The sequence below is a fragment of the Ovis canadensis genome, chromosome 16 (assembly GCF_042477335.2).
Source record: "Ovis canadensis isolate MfBH-ARS-UI-01 breed Bighorn chromosome 16, ARS-UI_OviCan_v2, whole genome shotgun sequence".
Taxonomy (NCBI): domain Eukaryota; kingdom Metazoa; phylum Chordata; class Mammalia; order Artiodactyla; family Bovidae; genus Ovis; species Ovis canadensis.
Genome location: NC_091260.1, coordinates 66,990,112 through 67,013,314, shown reverse-complemented (window position 1 = coordinate 67,013,314; position 23,203 = coordinate 66,990,112). Strand labels below are relative to the sequence as shown.

The 23,203-nt window shown below is 37.5% G+C and overlaps 1 protein-coding gene across 3 annotated transcripts in view; it reads right to left on the bottom strand.

Moving 5' to 3' along the window:
- CDH18 (cadherin 18) overlaps positions 1-23,203 on the bottom strand; it is a 1,279,339-nt gene that overhangs the window by 262,534 nt on the left and 993,602 nt on the right. For all 3 annotated transcript variants that reach the window (XM_069556587.1, XM_069556586.1, XM_069556588.1), the window contains one exon: positions 14,980-15,099. In XM_069556587.1, the coding sequence (XP_069412688.1) occupies positions 14,980-15,099 (120 nt within the window). The remainder of the gene's footprint in view (positions 1-14,979; positions 15,100-23,203) is intronic.

Sequence of the window (23,203 nt, the reverse complement as noted above, 5' to 3'; positions counted from 1 at the left end):
AATTGCTTGGTGATTGTACTCCACAGATGATGCTTATTTAGGTTCACAGTCTAAACAAAACAACTGGCATACTTTCTGTCAACCATCTATTCAATGTTCAAAAATTAATTATCATGGAGCTAATAGGACTCGAGATACCAATATATTAATTTCTGACCTTTTCTGCAACAGTCACTATTGATAAGCAGCATACACAGAGTGAAGTACAAAAGAAGATAAACCTGTGTGATTTTTTTTTTTAAACAGGAAGGATTGGCATAAAACATGCTATAATTAACCAACACGGATTCCTATCATTTCCTATTATTTACATTTTATAGCCAATGAGATTATTTTTCCCCCTTCCTGGTAATAGCTGGTAAATTTTGTTACAAGAAGCTAATAATTGTGTAAAAGCATATTCAATTTTTTTCATTTCTTTGTCTGCTTGTTTAGCTTTATTTAAGTTTAATTTACATACCATGAAATTTACTTAAGTGTTCAATTTAAGTCAGTTCAATTATATAGATCCATCTAAGGCTACAACAAACAGTTTAACTGACTAACACAGAACACTAATCTATGACTTTTTTCAAGAGAACTATACACAAAGCAATTCATCTGAACAGATATTATTAATTTTATTCATGTCAATAGGACATGATGACATCGTTGCTACTGAGAAGGAGAGTTATTAGATCTTCCTCTTGAGAAACCTGCATGCAGGTCAGGAAACAACAGTTAGAACTGGACGTGGAACAACAGACTGGCTCCAAACAGGAAAAGGAGTACATCAAGGCTGTATATTGTCACCCTGCTTATTTAAAAAACTTAAATGCAGAGTACATCATGAGAAATGCTGGGCTGGAAGAAGCACAAGCTAGAATCAAGATTGCTGGGAGAAACATCGATAACCTCACATATGCAGATGACACCACCCTTATGGCAGAAAGTGAAGAACTAAAGAGCCTCTTGATAAAAGTGAAAGGGGAGAGTGAAAAAGTTGGCTTAAAGCTCAACATTCAGAAAATGAAGATCATGGCATCCAGTCCCATTACTTCATGGGAAATAGATCGGGAAACAGTGGAAACAGTGGCTGACTACATTTTGCTGGGCTCCAAAATCACTGCAGATGTTGACTGCAGCCATGAAATTAAAAGTCACTTACTCCTTGGAAGGAAAGTTATGACCAACCTAGACAGCATATTAAAAAGCAGAGACATTACTTTGCCAACAAAGGTCCATCTTATCAAGGCCACTGTTTTTCCAGTGGTCATGTATGGATGTGAGAATTGGACTATAAAGAAAGTTGAGCACCGAAGAATTGATGCTTTTGAACTGTGGTGTTGGAGAAGACTCTTGAGAGTCCCTTGGACTTCAAGGAGATCCAACCAGTCCATCCTAAAGGAGATCAGTCCTGGGTGTTCATTGGTAGGACTGATTTTGAAGCTGAAACTCCAATGCTTTGGCCACCTGATGCGAACAGCTGACTCATTGGAAAAGACCCTGATGCTGGGAAAGATTGGGGGCAGGAGGAGAAGGGGATGACAGAGGATGAGATGGTTGGATGGCATCACTGAATCAATGGATATGGGTTTGGGTGGACTCTGGGAGTTGGTGATGGACAGGGAGGCCCGATGTGCTGCAGTTCATGGGGTTGCAAAGAGTTGGAGATGACTGAGTGATTGAACTAAACTGAATTGATAGTGTCTTTAAAATACTTGGCAACTTCAAGATGATAATAATTTTTTTTTTCAAATATGCATTCCCAATGGAGTAGAAAACTACCTTTGGTTCCATTCTCTGATCTCATAAATATCTACAATTAGTATAACTTTTGATATTTAATTTAAGTCAGCATGACAAATTTCCTTTTCCAGTTTAGCAGTGGTCCTCAAACTGTAAAATGGCTACTCATACACAGAGAACAATATGCTTTCTGTGGATCATGGATTTTGGATTGAGAGGAATAAAAGTCATCTTGGGGAGCCTGCTCTACACCTCCCTGGGCAGTGCATTGTGCTGTCAGGGTGATTTATCACCCTGCAAAGCACATTTCACAATGATCCAGCTACCAGAACCAGCCTGCACATAAAAATAACCTAACCAGAGTGACTACCCCGCCAGCCTATTGCTCAGCAATCTTTTGTGCGTGATTTTCACCTTGTGTACTTGTCGCGTGATCACAAAATAGCTACTGTACTGCCAACAATTAGATATGTGCTTAAATCTAGAATAGAGAAAGACTGAAAGAGGAACCCCTGGCACATGTATAGAGATATCAAAACCTTCCTAGTACCTCCTGGTGGTCTTTTCTTTTTATCTCACTGACTAGAACTGGGTCATAGAAGCTGAAGACAGGCTGAGAAATGTAACTTTTTAACTGAGTTAGGTTGCTATACTGAGAAAATCAGGATTCTGATAGGATCAGCAAAATAAGAAATTAATATTGAGTGGACAACCACTTGTGTCTACCATAGTGCATTAATTATTTATTAAATGCTATATAACTGGCCTTCATGTTTTGTTAAATACCATAGAATCTTTTGAAATTCAGGAAAAATTTAGAATTCTTCCCTATAGAAGACAAAGTAGGACAATATGTCTTTCAGTAATTTGATAATATGGCACAGTTTTGAATGAGTATATAATATTTTTCTCTAAGAGAAGCATATTTTCTAGCATTGGGATTACCAAATAATATTTTGGGTCATTATGTACTCAATCATCGCAAAATGATTTGAAAATATATCTAGAATAATTTGTACATGCTTATTATCATTATTATATGACTGAGGGATGTTACAAAGGAAAAAAAATTGATAAAACATATTATACTGCAGAATAGTCTATGTTCTGTAGATATTGTGAAGCATAATTTAAATATTTTAACTTCCTAGTTATTAACAAATATAGAATATTTCATTGGGAAAAAACTATATTCAAGTAGGTTTCTTATAGAATTATGAAAAATGGGGCTTCCCATGTGGCACTGCTGCTGCTGCTGCTAAGTCGCTTCAGTTGTGTCTGACTCTGTGTGACCCCATAGACGGCAGCCCACTAGGCTCCTCTGTCCCTGGGATTCTCCAGGCAAAAATACTGGAGTGGGCTGCCAATTCCTTCTCCAATACATGAAAGTGAAAAGTGAAGGTGAAGTCGCTCAGTCGTGCCTGACTCTTAGTGACCCCATGGACTGCAGCCTACCAGGCTCTTCCATCCATGGGATTTTCCAGGCAAGAGTACTGGAGTGGGGTGCCAATGCCTTCTCCCCATGTTGCACTAGGGTAAAAAACCTGCCTGTGAATGCAGGAGACGTAAGTGATGTGGTTCATTCCTTGAGTCAGGAAGATCCCCTGGAGGAGGGCATGGCAACCCATTTCAATATTCTTTCCTGGAGAATCCCACATACATAGGGGCCTGGCAGCCTACAGTCCATAGGGTCACAAAGAGGCAGACAAGACTGAAGCAACCTAGTCTGTGCACACAAAATATTTAAGAGGTTTTACGTCTTTTATCCAAGTATACATCACACCTTCCTACAAACATTTCATTTGTTCATTTGTGAAGTGAGATAAATTTGAAGTATTGAGATTAAATAGGATGAAGATTGTTGTTATATTCAATTACATCATACAGACTGAAGAATGTTATAAATCTTGTTTACAGTTACATTCTAGGAAAATTATTGAGGCCCTCCACTAAGTGCTTTTTTTTTTAATAGTTGATTGATTTCTGCTATAAGAAGTTAAGAAAAGGTCATTTTTGAGAATCAAGCTATTGTTGGTTAAGACCTATGTGTTAGTGATAATTATTTCACAGAAAGCATGCCACTTTGCCTCAACTAGAGACACTATTCTGAGTTGGGACAGTCATATCTAAAGTTAAAAACTAGTTATTTTGTCTAACTTATTCCTCTCTAAATTGTTGTTCAGTTGCCCAGTCATGACCGACTCTTCATGACCTCATGGACTGCAGCACACTAGGCTTCCCCATCCCTCACAATCTCCTGGAGTTTGCCCAAGTTCCTGTCCATTGCATCAGTGATATCATCCAACCATCTCAACCTCTATCATCCCCTTCTCCTTCTGGCTTCAATCTTTCCCAGCATCATTATCTTTTTCAGTGTGTCAGCTCTTCACAATAGGTGGCCAGAGTATTGGAGATTCAGCTTCATCATCAGTCCTTCTAATGAATATTCAGGGTTGATTTCCTTTAAGATTGACTGGTTTGATCTCTGTGGTGTCCAAAGGAATCTCAAGAGTCTTCTCTAGCACCACAATTGGAAAGCATCAATTCTTCAGCGCTCTGCCTTCTTTATGGTCCATCTCTCACAACCGTGCATGACTACTGAAAAGACCAGGGCCTTGACTATACAGACCTTTGCCAGCAAAGTGATGTCTTTGTTTTTTAACACACTGTCTAGATTTGTCATAGCCTTCCTGCCAAGAAGCACTCATCTTCTAATTTCAAGGCTGCAGTCACCATCTGCAGTGATTGTAGGGCCCAAGAAGAGGAAATTTGTCACTGTTTCCACCATTTCCCATTCTATTTGCCATGAAGTAATGGGACCAGATGCCATGATCTTACTTAAAAAAAAAAAAAAAATTTAGTTTTAAGGTGGTTTTTTTCATTCTCCTCCTTCACCCTCATCAAGATGTTCTTTAGTTACTCTCCAATTTCTGGCATTAGAGTGGCATCATCTGCATATCTGAGGTTGTTGATATTTTTCCTGGCAATTTTGATTCCAACTTATAACTCATCCAGCCTGGTATTTCCCATTATGTGCTCCGTGTATAAGTTAAATAAACAGGGTGACAATAAACAGGCATATCATACTCCTTTCTCAATCCTGAACCACTCAGTTGTTCCATACATGGTTCTAATTATTTCTTCTTGACCGGCATACTGGTTTCTCAGAAGACAGGTAAGATAGTCTGGTACTCCCATCTCCTTAAGAGTTTTCCACAGTTTATTATGATCCACTCACAGTCAAAGGCTTTAGCACAGTTAATGAAACAGAGGTAGATTTTTTTCTTTTTTTTGGAATTCCCTTGTTTTATCTATGATCCACCAAATGCTGGCAATTTGATCTTTGATTCCTCTGCCTTTTCTAAACCCAGCTTGAACATCTGAAAGTTCTCAGTTCATATAATTCTGAAGCCTAGCATACTGGATCTTGAGCATAATCCTACTAGCATGGGAGATGAATGCGACTGTCTGATGGTTTGAATATTTTTAATAATGCCCTTCTTGGGAATTGAGATGAAGATTGACATTTTCCAGTCCTGTGGCCACTGCTGGGTCTTCCAAATTTGCTGTCATATTGAGTGCAGCATTTTAATAGTATCATCTTTTGAGAATTTGAATAGCTCTGCTAGAATCCCATCGCCTCCACAGGCTTTTTTGGCAGCAGTTCTTCCTAAGGCCCATCTGACTTCACACTCCAGAATGTCTAGCTCTGGGTGACTAACCACACAATCCTGATTATTTGGGTCATTAATATCTTTTTTGTACTTATTCTTTCCATCTTTTGTGTGCTCTTTCCATCTCATCTTGAGCCTTTCTGCTACTATTAGGTCTTTACCATTTCTGTCCTTTACTGTGCAGATCTTTGGATTAAACTTTCCTTTGATATTTCCAATTTTCTTGAAGAGATTTCTTTCCCCTTCTGAGAAGTCTTTCCCCTTCTGTTGTTTTCCTCTAATTCTTTGCATAGCTAAATGACTAGTTATTTTGTCTAACTCATTTCTCTTTGAATTACCATTCCACATTTTCTAAAAGTATATTTCTTCTATTAATAATATTCATAGAAATAATTTTCCTTGAAATTTTGGGAAAAAAATTAAAGACATAAAATTTAATAGTGGAACACTTGCTTTTTACAATTTTGTCTAATTATTTGGAGTAAAAAAATATTCCACATGAAATTTTTTTTTTCTGTTTTAGATAAGACTCAAATTCATTACAGTGAGCTATATAGTAATTTTGGAAATTCTCCTCAACATTAAAGAGAGCAAAATGAGAGAACTTTACTGAGTAATGATGCTTTTCCAGTGTCTGGATTAACTGAGACCATTGCATTACTTTCCTAGCTGGAACAGGCATTATCATTATCGGTATATAGATACAAGAAAATGGAAGCATAAAATTTAAGTAGACTGATCAATTTACTATGATTCTAAGTACATCCTAGGATTTGACCAGGAAGTATCTCCAAGCAACTTGGGAATAAACTTTGATATTTTGGAAAACAAATAAATATGTGTTACTTCTCTATATAAACTAAATTATAAGATAACTATTTTTTTCATAGGAAGGTCAATTATATCTTTTTTTTTTCATGTCTTTTTTTTTTTTTTTTTTGAGCACACTGTATGGCATGTGGGATCTCAGTTACCTGACCAGGGATCAAACCTGCATTCCTTGCATTGGAACCACAGAGGCTTTACTACTGGAAAGCCAGGATGTCCCTTTTTCTTTATTAAATTTACAATAGTGTATTTTTAAAATAAATAATGATATTATGTGTGCCTTCAGAACCAATAGCCATCTCTAGGTATAGTAGTACATTTTATTGGATGTCAACTTGCTTTGTTCCCTGTGGAATGGATGTCATTAATTCAGAAAGGTTTGACTGACAAGAGATTTGCAACCCAATTCTGTCCTTTTTTAACATCATGTCACAAAAATGTTCAAGTACAAAAATGAGCTAGAAGTGTTGAAAAAATCTAGTATGTTCTGTGTATATAACTAAAAGGTAGTCTTTCTAGCCTTTCTACTGTATGTACCTAAAAAATTAGAAGTAGCATTTATCAACAGTGATGTTTAAAGTAACTATATTTTCTAATTAAATATTCATTATAATAAGAAAAAGTTCATAAATGTTATATGAAAATGATTCACAATTAAAAGTATAACTGATCTATATTATACGGCATACCTGTCTCAATAGTCTTTATTTTAGGAGTGTGGTGAAAAACCACTGTAAGTACCATTTATGCAGACTCCATCATTGATAATCATTGATTTATGGTTCATGTTAATAGTCACAAGAGCTGGTAGTCACCATTGCTACCACTGTGAGCAACTGTGGATAAGACTTAAATTGGATTTTGTAAATTACATATCCCTGTTTTCCCTGATATCCGGTTTTAATCCAGGTTTTCATGTTTCCTAAATTGACCATAAGGAAGATTCAACACATTTCTCTGTGAATAGGCACAGACATAATTTAATAGATATGTACCAGCTTTAAAAAAAGCAAGAAATAATTTATAAGTTGTTGACTATGAAACAGCTAGTGGAAAAAAAATCAAGTGGCTACTAATAATATGACTATTTAGAGATGTGCATCCTCAATTAAAAACCTCATAACTACCCTTTGTGAATCCTTCATTCTAAGAGCCCAGAAAGAGACATGGTAGATTCTTGTTTTGTCTTTGACCTAAATCAAGGGAACTAATCTTTTTGCAGCAACTCAATTATTAAGCTTCTGCTACGACCACCTGACATAAATTTCATACTTTGTAAAGATGTGAAGAAACTTTGAGCATATTGATTTATTTTTAATGTAGTTGGCACTATATTAACTTGAATAGGAGTGATATTTGAGTTGTGTCATTAAACAAAACACAGTCACAGTCAGACCAGGAGCTGGTACTGTGGCACAGACCATGAACTCCTTATTGCCAAATTCAGACTTAAATGGAAAAAAAGCAGGGAAAACCACTAGACCATTCAGGTATGACCTAAATCAAATCTCTTACAATTATACAGTGGAAGTGAAACATAGATTCAATTAGATCTGATAGAGTGCCTGAAAAACTGTGGAAGGAGGTTCCTGACATTGCTAAAGAGGAAGGGATCAAGATCATCTCTAAGGAAAAGAAATGCAAAAAGGCAAAACAGTTGCCTGAGGAGGTCTTGTAAACAGATGTGAATAGAAGATGAACGAAAGGCAAAGGAGAAAAGGAAAGATATACCCATTTGAATGCAGAGTTCCAAAGAATAGCAAGGAGTGATAAGAAAGCCTTCCTCAGTGACCAATGCAAAGAAACAGAGGAAAACAATAGAATTGGAAAGTCTAGATATTTATAAAGAAAATGAGAGATACCAAGGGAATGTTTCATGCAAAGATGGGCACAATAAAGGACAGAAATGGTATGGACTTAACAGAAGCAGAAGATATTAAGACGTGGCAAGAATACACAGAAGAACTATATATTAAAAAAAAAAATCCTCATGACTCAGATAATCACTATGGTGTGATCATTCACCTAGAGCCAGACATCCTGGAATGTGAAGTCAAGTTGGGCCTTAGGAAGCATTACTAAGAACAAAGCTAGTGGAGGTGATGGAATTCAAGTTGAGCTTTTTCAAATCGTAAAAGATGATGCTGTGAAAGTGCTGCACTCAATACACCAACAAATTTGGAAAACTCACCAATGGCCACAGGACTGGAAAAGGTCAGTTTTCATTCCAGTCCCAAAGAAAGACAATGCCAAAGAATGCTCAAACTACCACACGATGGCATTCATCTCACTCGCTAATAAAGTAATGCTTAAAAATCTCCAAGCCAAACTTCAACAGGATGTGGAACTGTGAACTTCCAGATTTCAAGCTGGAATTAGGAAAGGCAGAGGAACCAGAGATCAAATTACCAACATCTACTGGATCATGGAAAAAGCAAGAGAGTTCCAGAAAAAACATCTAATTTTGCTTTATTGACTATGCTGAAGTCTTTGTGTGTATCACAAAAAAATGTGAAAAGTCTTAAAGAGATGGGAATACCAGACCACCTGACCTGCCTCCTGGGAAATTTGTATACAGGTCAGGAAGCAACAGTTAGAACCAAACACAGAACAAGAGACTGGTTCCAAATAGGGATGGAGCATGTCAGGGCTATATATTGTCACCCTGGTTATTTAAATTACATGCAGAGTACATCATGAGAAACGCTAGGCTAGATGAAACACAAGCTGGAATCAAGAGTGCTGGGAGAAATATCAATAACTTCAGATATGCAGATAACACCACCCTTATGGCAGAATGTGAAGAAGTGCTAAAAAGCCTCTTGATGAAAATGAAAGAGGAGAATGAAAAAGTTGGCTTAAAACTCAACATCCAGAAAACTAAGATCATGACATCTGGTCCCATCACTTCATGGCAAGTAGACTGGGAAATGGTGGAAACAGTGACAGACTTTATTTTTTCCTGGGGCTCCAAAATCACTGCAGATGGTGACTGAAGCTTGGAAGAAAAGTTATGGCCAATCTAGACAGCATATTAAAAAGCAGAGACATTACTTTGCCAACAAAGGCCCATCAAGTCAAAGCTATGGTTTTTCCAGTAGTCACATGTGGATGTGAGAGTTGGACTATAAAGAATGTTGAGCACCGAAGAACTGATGCCTTTGAACTATGGTGTTGGAGAAGACTCTTGAGAGTCCCTTGGACTGCAAGGAGATGCAAACAGTCCATCCTAAAAGAAATCAGTCCTGAACATTCATTGGAAACACTGATGCTGAAGCTGAAACTCCAATACTCTGGCCACCTGATGTGAAGAACTGACTCATTTGAAAAGAAGCTGATTCTGGGAAAAAATGAAGGCAGAAGGAAAAGGGTACAACAGAGAATTAGATGGTTGGATGACATCACTGACTCAATGGACATGAATTTGAGCAAACTCCAGGAGTTGGCGATGGACAGGGAGGCCTGGCATGCCGCAGTCCATGGGGCTACAACTGAACGACTGAACTGAACTGAACTGAACTGAACTGAATAAACAAGCATTAGCCCAAATTTCTGTTGACTTTAGTCCTCTGAGCACTTAATATGGCTTTCTTACTCAGCTGCCTTCTTCATAATACTCAGTTTAGGGTTAGTAGTTTTCATAAGCATTAAAACAATTCCTCATGTAATAACTCTAAAAGTTTTCTTTGTTGAATTAAATGAAAATGTTTAAGTAGAATGCTTCCCTTGTAGGTCAGTCATTAAAGAATCTGCCTGCAGTGCAGGAGACCTGGGTTCAGTTCCTGGGTTGGGAAAATCCCCTGGAGAAGGAAATGGCAACCCACTCCAGTATTCTTGCCTGGAGAATCCCACAAAGGATCCTGGTAGGCTACATTCCATGGAGTTGCAAGAGTCTGACACGACTTAGTGACTATACTACCACCATCATCCTCATAAATGGGGCTTCTCTGGTAGCTCATCAATAAAGAATCCTCCTGGAATGCAGGAGACATGAGTTCAATATCTGGGTTGGGAAGATCCCTTGGAGAAGGAAATGGCTACCCACTCCAGTATTGTTGCCTGGTAAATCTCATGGACAGAAGAGCCTAGCAGGCTACAGTCCATGCGGTGGCAAAGAGTCAGACTTGACTTCGCAATGAAAAACCAACAACATCTTCATAAACCCTACATTAACACATTTTCTACATATATGTGGCCAGAAATATTATATGTTTTTTTACAATTCATTGTCATCTCCGTTAATTTTTCAGTTCTCTGATCTTTCAAACAGTTCAGTTCAGTTCAGTTCAGTCGCTCAGTCGTGTCTGAATCTTTGCGACCCCATGAATCGCAGCATGCCAGGCCTCCCTGTCCATCACCAACTCCCGCAGTTCACTCAAACTCACGTCCATTGAGTCAGTGATGCCATCCAGCCATCTCATCCTCTATCATCCCCTTCTCCTCCTGCCCCCAATCCCTCCCAGCATCAGAGTCTTTTCCAATGAGGCAACTCTTCGCATGAGGTGGCCACAGTACTGGAGTTTCAGCTTCAGCATCATTCCTTCCTAAGAAATCCCAGGGCTGATCTCCTTCAGAATAGACTGGTTGGATCTCCTTGCAGTCCAAGGGACTCTCAAGAGTCTTCTCCAACATCACAGTTCAAAAGCATCAATTCTTTGGTATTCAGCTTTCTTCACAGTCCAACACCCACATCCATACATGACCATTGGAAAAACCATAGCCTTGACTAGATGGACCTTTGCTGGCAAAGTAATGTCTCTGCTTTTCAATATGCTATCTAGGTTGGTCATAACTTTTCTTTCAAGGAGTAAGCATCTTTTAACTTCATGGCTGCAGTCACCATCAGCAGTGATTTTGGAGCCCCCCAAAATAAAGTCTGACACTGTTTCCCCTGTTTCCCCATCTATTTCCCATGAAGTGATGGGACCAGATGCCATGATCTTAGTTTTCTGCATGTTTAGCTTTAAGCCAACTTTTTCACTCTTCTCTTGTAGTTAATATTTAATCAATCATTAAGAAGTATTCTCCTATTGTTGTTCCACATTAAGCAAGCATTATGAAATAACAAAAACAAAACTTATTTGAAGCAATAAATTATTCACAGGATTTATGTTTCATCATATTGATTAACGAGATTCAGTAGAAAACAATGCATACCTTATTAAACAAATTATCTATAGTATAATAATCCAAGAGCCACGAATCTTGAACACAAAAGTTATGCTGCATTATAATTAGTCTTCATTGAAAGGACTAACTAGAAATGTCATAGTACAAGATGAAGTGAAAGTTGCTCAGTTGTGTCCAACTCTTTGTGACCCCATGGACTACATAGTCCAAGGAATTCTCCAAGCCAGAATACCAGTATGGGTAAGCCTTTCCCTTCTCCACGGAATCTTCCCAACCCAGGGACTGAACTCAGGTCTCCCGCATTGCAGGCAAATTCCTTACCAGCTGAGTCACCAGGGAATCCAATATACCTTTTAACACAATGGAAATAAGGCAATCCAAAGTCCTGATCTTAACAATAAGCACTCACAACTCTATTTGAATACAAAAGTTCAGCTGCATTATAATTATTCTTCTTTGAATGGACTAACTGGAAATGTTATAGTCATGCCAAATGAGAGAATAGAATTAAAGTATTACTAATTAAACTGTACATTTTAAAGTAACTATTCATCTAATTTTCTTATATAATATCTCATTTATAACAACTGATTCCTTACCTTTAAGGATGTTTGTATGTGTTTTATTCCAGTTATTTAAGGCACAATTTCCACTAAATTCATTAGTTCTGAGGATGTTTAATTGCATTATAATAGATCTCTTAAGCTTAAATTACCAAAAACTTCTTAGCTTTGAAGAGAATACTCAGCATTTTGTTTTATAATCCCTCTTAGCACTTTGTGCAGATAACCAGTATAAGAGATTTGCATATTCAAACAATCTTGATAGCAGAAAACATATCCATAGACTTCCCTGAGGTTTCAGCCAATACAATATTGAAATTAAAACATATCAATATGGAGGCATAAATTTCATTCAATAAATCATTTTGCTTAAATAAAAGAGCAAACATTATAAGAGCAAGGATCATTTCAATAGAGCAGAACCTTAATAGCAGCCTATTTATATCTCAGATAATCATTTTTGTTTCCTGAAGGACTTAATTAATCCATAATAAATATGTACAACCAAATGCAATTTTTATTTGAATTTTTTGTTTGATATATTTGCTTTACTAAAAAACAAGCAACAGAAGAGTTCAACACTGGTCACCTTTTATCCACATTGGCCTGCTTTCTTTGTCCAAAGTAAACACGCGCACACACACACACACACACACACACCCATATACATACCTGCATATACTCACACCAACACATGCAGACATTCAGACAGATATTCAGAGATACACAAGCACACAGAATTATTATTTGGTTTTAAAGAAGTTCAAGTGTGTGGTAAGTTTTAAAACCCATATAAGATGTCTATAGCCTAGCAATATTCTATTAAGTAAATATAACATGTATATATAAATAAACATTCGGCTCTCTAAAAGGACAGTTAATGGAATAAATTGCATGTGTGCACGTGTCTGCATGCATACATGTGTGTCTGTGTGTGTGTCAGCCTCAGACGAGGTAACTGGAACTTAGTCTCCTCAATTCTTTCCTCCAAGAAGATGCATATTTAAAGTGAGAAATACACATCTTTTATATATAAAACAATCATGGTTATTGGGAAATTACCACAAAATGAGAAACACTATTGTCAAATAATGAGTTGGCTTAAGAATGTTTATCACTACATGTCAATCATATTACAATACAGGCATGAAGAATTCATTTGAATCAGTTCTGATGAGATGGATGAAACTGGAGCCAATTATACAGAGTGAAGTAAGCCAGAAAGAAAAACACCAATACAGTATACTAACACATATATATGGAATTTAGGAAGATGGCAATGACGACCCTGTATGCAAGTCAGGAAAAAAGACACAGATGGGTATAACGGACTTTTGGTCTCAGAGGGAGAGGGAGAGGGTGGGATGATTTGGGAGAATGGGAATTCTAACATGTATACTGTCATGTGAGAATTGGATCGCCGGTCCGTGTCTGACGTAGGGTGCAGCGTGCTTGGGGCTGGTGCATGGGGATGACCCGGAGAGATGTTGTGGGGAGGGAGGTGGGAGGGGGGGTCATGTTTGGGAACGCATGTAAGAATTAAAGATTTTAAAATTTAAAAAAAAAATTAAAAAAAAAAAAAAAGTCAACATGCTGTGCCCTTTTAATTACACAGCATTACACTTCAAATATATCTCAGTAAAAAATATATTCTATCAATTCTGAAGTATCCTATCAGAACAACATAAATAAATGTATGTAATTTTTGACCCAGAATTTTGATTACTAAGCTGATAAATATTTTTATTTCTAAATATTTAGTAATACCTTGGTACTATTGACATAAGAGCTTGCATGCTCACTCTAGGTCACATTATATTATTTATTTTTATTATATCCCAATTTTTTAATCTCATTTATTTTATAATTATAATGCATATAATATGTGGATATATATGCAGGTATATATGTGCAATTCTTCATTTACATGTCAGCATCTTTACACCTTCTCACTGTTTTCTTCTTAAGTTATGGGAATTTCAAGGGTTAAGACTGTGTGTCTGAGGTCTCCTCCTGCCCAGTGTACTTTGTGTTGGAGCACACCAGGGAGAGAAAGAAGGCACCTTCCTGTAAACGTGTCAATGACAATCCTCCTAGCAGTCTAGTAGTGACGTTAGCTTATCCATAGCATCTCTTCAGTGAATGTACCTCACTGTCTGAGACAATGGTTAATAAACTGTAATGGGCACTTATTGAACAGTGTTCCCTGAAAAATGCATTGTATGCTATGTAACTGTAAGATGATAAGGAGATATTTGACCAAATATTACTCCTGCATTAGTTATCTGGTGGTTACCTTTACTTAAAGATCCCACATGTTAACTAGATTCAGAATGGATCTCACATTACCAGAAAGGATCCAGGAAGCTGCTGCTGGAACATCTTAGACCTTTCTCTGGTCCATCTATATCTCCTGATTATGTATATTCTTGAAACTGTTTATTAAACTTGAACCATTTCATACTGAACATTTGGCTACTTTAAAAAATGGGTTTATATTTATCTTTAGCCAAATTTCTATTCACAAACTCTTTACTGATAAGACCATGAGGTTTATAGATTATGCTGCTAGAACACAGCCCTACACTGAATTATTGAGTATCCTTCATTACCATTTTGGCATCACATAATATAGTATGATATGACTATTTTGGCTACAAAAAAAGAGAAGAAATAGAGCAGAATTCATATAATTTTTAACAAATGCTTATATGTCTTTGGCCTTATTCTCGGTTAATTTAATTTACATAACATATTACTTTAAGACTGAAGTATTATGTAATCTCTGTTTTAAACAGCATTTATCTAAATGTCACAGAAAGATTAAAAAATGAAAAGTTTTTACTGGTATGGGTATAAATGATGGATAATCAGGTATTAAGGAGGACAGTTAATTTATCTTCAATTATTTAATCAAATTGTCCTGGAGAAACTGAGGGCATTTTTAAAGTTCTAAAATAACAATGTCTAATGCAGAAGACCACACAGACATGAAGACACTGCTTTCTTTTTTTGTAGTACGCATTTGTACATCAATTATCCATAAAAGTACTAACCTGTTTTAGGGTCTACGGAGAAGTAGGGCTGTCCCTGGAGAATACTGTAAACCACCCGAGCACTGTTTCCATAGGTGGGGTCATCTGCATCAGTGGCTGTCACCTGTAGAACAGAGGTACCTGTGCATTCAGGAAAACAAATGATTAAGCACATGATTAATTTGTACTCAGAAAAAAAAAAACATTTATGCTGAAACATCTGTGGAAAGTGATAATTTCCTATATTTCTTAGATCATCCTTCAAACCTGGTACTTGGTTTCTTTCTGTGCAACCAATTATCCTAAATGAGAGCCCAGGATGTAACACTGGATTTCAGGTATTTTAATATTATTTTTTATGTGATGATACCATTATGAAGGGCCTGTTTTAAACTTCATGTAATCAGAGTGGGTTGGGTCAATTCTCAAGAATCAAACTGGTGTTAACCAGCAGGGGAGGGGGTAAAATGAAAAGTATTTTGAGGGTGTACAGTTGAGTCTTGAACAATGTGGGGGTTACTGATAATTTTCAATTTTAATAATTCAGTCAATGATTTAGATCTAACACATCTATAAAGAGTAATATCTGCTTAACTACAAAGTTTTACTTCCATGTTGAAATTTAGACACAACTTTAAGCAAAACTAGTTCTGTACCTTCAAAGGATCCTAGAAATAGATCCTCTGAAAGCACAGAACCAGTTAATACGAAATCCCAAGTTCATCTGACAATCCTTATTAGCAGATCATACATGTACAGTTGGCCCTCCATATATATGACTCCTCATATATATGACTGAGAGCAGGAGGAGAAGGGGGCGAGAGGATGAGATGGTTGGATGGCATCACTGACTCAATGGACATGAGTCTGAGCAAACCCCAGGAGACAGTGAAGGACAGGGAAGCCTGGAGTGCTTTGGTCCATGGCGTTGCAAAGAGTGGGACATGACTGACAGACAACAACAACAACATTTGGTTCCACATCCATAAATATAACCAACTGCTGGTCATGTTCTATGTTCTGATCTCCAGTGGTTGAATTTCTGGATATGGGACCATGGATATGGATATTGGGGGCCACCTAAAGGACCTGAGCATCTACAGGTGTTCATGGCAGTGCTGGAACCATTTCCCTTCAGATACTAAGGGATAACTGTATACATAGACTTTTAGTAAAATGCCACGATTTTGGCCTCTTAGCAGAATTTTTACATTGAGATGCTAACTAAAAATATAACTAGTAATTATGCACACTCAGAAGAAAAGGACTGTTATATACCTAAAAGAAACTCTTAATTGTGGATAATAAAACATAATAATAGTGACACCAAATTCTGGTGAGAAATTAGGCCACTCATTCACAGCTAGTGGAAATGTAAATTTAGCAAATTCTTGAATAAACATACATTTACCATGTAGCAGCAGCAAATTGTACTCTTGGGCATTTATGCTAAAGTCATGAAAATGTATGTGCACATAAAAATCTGTTTTACAAATATTCAGAGATATTATTCTTAGTAGCACCAGACTAGAAACAGCTGAAATATCCTTCAATGGGAAAATAATTAAACAAACTATGGTACAATATTATTGAGGAATACTACTCAGCAATAAAAATGAAAAGAATATTAACATAAACATCACCTTATATAAATCTTCAGGAAATTATGCCTAGAGGGTGGAAAAAGACAACCCCCAAATACTATATACTGTATGAGTCCATGCATTTAACATTCTTGAAGTGATGCAATTTTTGAAATGGATGACAGATTAGTAGTTGCTAAAATCTGGGGGAGAAAGAGTGGAAAGGTGTGGATTTGGTTATAAAAGGGCAACATGAGGGATCCTGATAAAGCTGCTACTGTTTAGTATTTTGATTATGGATACACAAGAACTAAATATATGCATACACACACAGGTAAAAATAGGGAAATGTAAGTAGGATTGGTAAATGATTTCAATAACCTGATTATGATATTGCTTTATAGTTTTGCAAGATGCTAACATTGGGTATGGAGAAGGAAATGGCAACCCACTCCAGTATTTTTGCCTGGAGAATCCCAGGGATGGAGAAGCCTGGTGGGCTACCATCTATGGAGTCGCACAGAGCCGGACACGACTGAAGTGACTTAGCAACAGCAGCAGCAGCAGCATTGGGTAAGGAGAAGGCAATGGCAACCCACTCCAGTACTCTTGCCTGGAAAATCCCATGGATGGAGGAGCCTGGTGGGCTGCAGTCCATGGGGTCGTGAAGAGTAGGGGACGACTGAGCGACTTTACTTTCACTCTTCACTTTCATGCATTGGAGAAGGAAATGGCAACCCACTCGTGGTCTTGCCTGGAGAATCCCAGGGACAGGGGAGCCTGGTGGGCTGCTGTCTATGGGATCACACAGAGTTGGACACGACTGAAGTGACTTAGCAGCAGCAGCAGCAGCATTGGGTAAAATGGGTAAAGCTATAAGAGATCTATATTATTTCTCATGACAGCATGTGAATCTATGATGTCATCGCAGCACTGTTTATAATAGCCAGGACATGGAAACAACCTAGATGTCCATCAGCAGATGAATGGATAAGAAAGCTGTGGTACATATACACAATGGAGTATTACTCAGCTGTTAAAAAGAATTCATTTGAATCAGTTCTGATGAGATGGATGAAACTGGAGCCGATTATACAGAGTGAAGTAAGCCAGAAAGAAAAACACCAATACAGTATACTAACACATATATATGGAATTTAGGAAGATGGCAATGACGACCCTGTATGCAAGACAGGGAAAGAGACACAGATGTGTATAACGGACTTTTGGACTCAGAGGGAGAGGGAGAGGGTGGGATGATTTGGGAGAATGACATTCTAACATGTATACTATCATGTGAATTGAATCGCCAGTCTATGTCTGACGCAGGATGCAGCATGCTTGGGGCTGGTGCATGGGGATGACCCAGAAAGATGTTATGGGGAGGGAGGTGGGAGGGGGATTCATGTTTGGGAATGCATGTAAGAATTAAAGATTTTAAAATTTAAAAAATAAAAAACTAAAAAAATAAAAAAAAAAAGGTTAAAAAATATATCTTCTTGCTTTAGTGCTATTCCATTCTTAGAGCCCTATTTGGACTTGGATGTGTACTATACATACATATATATATATATATAATTGCAAAAATTAAAATCTATAGTAGGTACCTGGGTCAGACTCTAAAAAGGTAAAAAGCCCATACTGTGTCCAAAATATTGCGAAATTATACCAGCTAAATCTTTGATCTTATAGGAAAAATGATGATCATACTGGGCATACAAACATTATTTAATACTAGGAGTCAGAAAAAAAAAAGAAGTATAGATAGAAAGCTGTAAAATAATGGCTATCTTTTAAGAAACTACATTTACAAAATTCTCAGGTTTTAAAACTTGCTGTGGCCTTACAATACTGATTTACGTCTAAATAATGTTAATATCTTAAAAGCAGTCCCAAAGGAACCATTCCATTGAAAAAACTGGTTAAGGACAATTTTTCAAAATTATACCTCATTTACTGTGATAGGCTGGACCACCACAGGAAAGAAAAAGAGTGTTCTGCTCGGCTTGAGCTGTCTTTAAAAGCTCAGGCTTGTTAGGTGAAAGCTGAGACACATGAATGGAGTGACAGGTGAGAGAACAATGAGAAAAGGAGAAATAAAAGAAATCAACGTAGCCTGGTGGTGTTGACTAAGTGATGGCTGAAAGTACAAAAAAAAAAAAGAAGTGAGCAGAGCAGAAAAGAGATCCAGGGGAAAGAAAGAAAACATACTAACTCTCTACCCTACTTCAAAAAATTATCAAGTATCAACAATTATCAGCTACAGATACCTTGGAACAGTTGGTCTCATGGGTTTTGGGCAATCCTAGTTGTGCATAAAGCAAAGATTAGTAAATGTCCTCTATCATCGTTCTTTGGTGGCATCTGAAGGTAGCAGCCTGCCACTTTGCGTAAACAGATTGCTGGTTGAGGGAACACAGGCATATGTACAGCACAGCTCAACCAAAAGTCAGCCTGCCCTGAACTCATCAAGAGTAGAATTAAATAGCAGGGGTGGAAAATAAATCCTGAGTTTACTCAATTGTTCAAAGATTCCCTACCAAGAGGTTTTAGACCAAAAGGAAAACATATACTTATTTTATTTTCTCATTTATTTGGAGGTTTGAGGGGAACGTTTTAAGAACTATTGCTACTTCCAAAGGAAGATTTTTTTTTAATATATAAAGAATAAAAACATAGACTGCTTTAGTGTGTGTGTTATGAGCTGAATGATTTTCCCTCTAAGTTCATATGTTACATTGTTAAAGTCTAGATGCTTAAATGGTAACAATGGTGATGCTCCATTGTGTCTAACTCTTTGAGACACTAAAGACTATAGCCAGCCAGGCTCCTCTGTCCATGGAATTTTCCAGGCAAGAATACTGGAGTGGGGTGCCATTTCCTACTTCAGGGGAATCTTCCAACCCAGGAATCAAATCCATGTCTGTTGCTTCTCCTGAGTTGGCAGGCAGATTCTTTACCACTAGCACCACCTGGGAACCATATAAAACTGAACCTCATAAATATTTCCCCTATTTCCTTCATAAAATTTCAGAAAATGAACTGAGACAATTTTTCATCTTAGTCATCAGCTTTCTTTTTTTTTCACAATAGATTGCTCACCTGGGCAAGGAGTTTGCTTCTCAGGCAGCAGTTTATTTACCATGGTTCACTTTACCCAATCTCTCTCCATCTGTCTCTGGCCTGCATGAATGCCCAGTCAGGTCTGACTCTTTGCGACCCCATGGACTTTGTATCTCACCAGGCTCCTCTGTCCACAGGATTCTCCAGGCAAGAATAGTAGAGTGGATTGCCATTTCCTACTCTGGGGGATCTTCCTGATCCAGGGATCCAACCTGCATCTCTCTCACCTCCTGTACTGACAGGCAGATTCTTTACCACTGTGCCATTTAACAGGTGAAATCGGGTCACTATAGATGCAATTAAGATGAAGTCATACTGCAATAGTTTGGGCTACTGATCTACTATGACTGCTGTCCTTATAAAAATAAGACACTTGGAAAAGATGGATACACACACACACACACACACACACACACACACACACACACAGGAGAAGTACATTAGGTGAAGATGAAGGCAGAGATAAAGATGATATTTCCACAAGACAAGGTAAGTCAGATTGCCAGCAAAGCACTAGAAGCTGGAGGTGGGGCTTGAAAAGACCCTCCCCCTGGTCTTTAAGAGGGAATATGGCCCTGCTAATAATACCTGGACTGTAGACATCTAACTTCAGGAACAGTGATAACAGTAAAGGCGTATTTTTTAAGTTTGTCGTTCTTTGGTTTAGCAGTCCTAGCAAAGTGATACATTGTGTTATAGCTGCAGTGGGAGGAAAGGACATTTATTCTCAGAATTTGCAGTTGTTCTTTGACTCTGGATAAGAGTCAGGAGTTAAAAGCCAAGAAAAAATGATAATATCTTCTTTGATACCAGATACATCATAAATGAGAGCAAATAAAAAGTTAATTTCACAAATAGACAGAATTAGGTAGAAACTAATGTTATTTGATTTGTGAAATATTAGGCATTACTAGATCATGGTATCTGGTCCCATCACTTCATGGGAAATAGATTAGGAAACAGTGTCTGACTTTATTTTTTGGACTCTAAACTCACTGCAGATGGTGACTGCAGCCATGAAATTAAAAGACACTTACTCCTTGGAAGGAAAGTTATGACCAACCTAGACAGCATATTCAAAAGCAGAGACATTACTTTGCCAGCAAAGGTCCATCTAGTCAAGGCTATGGTTTTTCCTGTGGTCATGTATGGATGTGAGAGTTGGACTGTGAAGAAGGCTGAGCGCCGAAGAACTGATGCTTTTGAACTGTGATGTTGGAGAAGGCTCTTGAGAGTCCCTTGGACTGCAAGGAGATCCAACCAGTCCATTCTGAAGGAGATCAGCCCTGGGATTTCTTTGGAAGGAATGATACTGAAGCTGAAACTCCAGTACTTTGGCCACCTCATGTGAAGAGTTGCCTCATTGGAAAAGACTCTGATGCTGGGAGGGATTGGGGGCAGGAGGAGAAGGGGACGACAGAGGATGAGATGGCTGGATGGCATCACTGACTTGATGGACGTGAGTCTGAGTGAACTCCGGGAGTTGGTGATGGACAAGGAGGCCTGGCGTGCTGCGATTCATGGGGTCGCAAAGAGTCGGACACAACTGAGAGACTGAACTGAACTGAGTGATCCAACTGTTGGCCTTTCTAAGTAAATTAATTAGCTATATTGGTTATTTTAATGAATACTTTTTATTCCTGGTTGAAAAGTTTAAATGAAAAAAAAAAATCCGTATGTTATATCTATGTCTGAGAAAAGTATTCCACATTGCGCCATTAAATTCCTTTGTTCATGCTATCGCCCCTAACTGTATACATAATAGAAAAGGATTATTATCCTCTACAGTGCTAGATTTCCAAAGAGAAATATGAGAAGTGATACCTAGAAGCCCATTATTCCACTAGAATATTAAAATAAGTATCTAATTTTCTCTGGAAATTATTATATGGGTTTGGTCAATAGATATTAAACTCACAGTACCTTCCCTAAACAACTGGCTTCCAATCAAAGAAAACTTTAAACAGTGCTACATAAGTGTCTTTCATTTTTACAACTGTTTTCATTAAAAACAATAACCACAGAAACATTGCATTTTAAAATTTCATTGGCTATTTAGTGTACTATTTATTTTATTTTCACATTAAATATATCCTACAGTGCACATTTAGGTAATCCTATGCTAGGGATTATAGCCTCTCAGTTGATTTATGAAACAAAGCTGAAAAGATTCAAGTACATAAAAAAGCTTTCAAGATCTATTTTCTAAAATAAAATTCAAGTCTTGTTTTCTTTGGGGACCGCCCTGTGTCATTCTTTTCATGTGGTTTCCTCTTGTACTGCTGTTTTACAAATAACACACATTTTGTAACATTACATATCAATGAGAAACAGAGTGGACTTTCCCAAAAACCTCTAAAGACCAATTTGAAATATTTAATAAGGCATTTTAATACCAAGCAAATATTCTCTGAGATTGCAAATCATTATGCATGACTTGTCAGAGCTCACAGCTCTGTTAAAATCTCAAGTGAATTAACATTGAGCAAGAACTTTGAGTAAAAATAAGCTGGAGATTTATGAGGGCTGAGAGTAGCTCTCTGAAGGAATCTCTTAGGGCTTAATTCTCAGAAGATTTTTTTCCAGGGACTGCGAAAAAGTAATAATCATCAAGATACAACTTAAATTTCATTCTACACAGGAGGACTGTAATTTCACCAATGGAGAAATAACATAGTATTCTAGCCATCGTGTAATTTTACAAAGCTTTGAGTAGTCACCCAAGAGTCACTGGATTTAAAAAAGAATCCTCTGTAAGCACACTTATGAAACATCTGGGTAACAAAGCAAAATTCACTATTCTAATTATATGTTTTCAGTCATGGCTATTGATAGTTTTTGTATTGTCTCTTATTTTTAAGATATTTTAATGATATGGCTGAATTTTTTAAAGTTTTTGTTGAATGTGCTACAGTATTTCTGTTTTATGATTTGGCTATTTCGCCAGGGGGCAGGTAGGACCTTAACTCCCTGGCCATGGATTGAAACTGCACCCTCTGCATTGGAAGGCGAAGTCTTAACCACTGGACTGCCAGGGAAGTCCCTTGTACTTCAAGTAGAGATTCAGTTAGATTTGGTCAGATCCTTTTTATGGAAGTACCTAATGTGAGATTCAGCAATACGTGAACCATGAACTTCCTGATGTTCAAGCTGGTTTTAGAAAAGGCAGAGGAACCAGAGATCAAATTGCCAACATTCGCTGGATCATCGAAAAAGCAAGAGAGTTCCAGAAAAGCATCTATTTCTGCTTTATTGACTATGCCAAAGCCTTTGACTGTGTGGATCACAATAAACTGTGGAAAATTCTGAAAGAGATGGGAATACCAGACCACCTGACCTGCCTCTTGAAAAATCTATATGCAGGTCAGGAAGCAACAGTTAGAACTGGACATGGAACAACAGGCTGGTTTCAAATAGGAAAAGGAGTACGTCAAGACTGTATATTGTCACCTTGCTTATTTAACTTATATGCAGAGTACATCATGAAAAACGCTGGGCTGGAAGAATCACAAGCTGGAATCAAGATTGCTGGGAGAAAT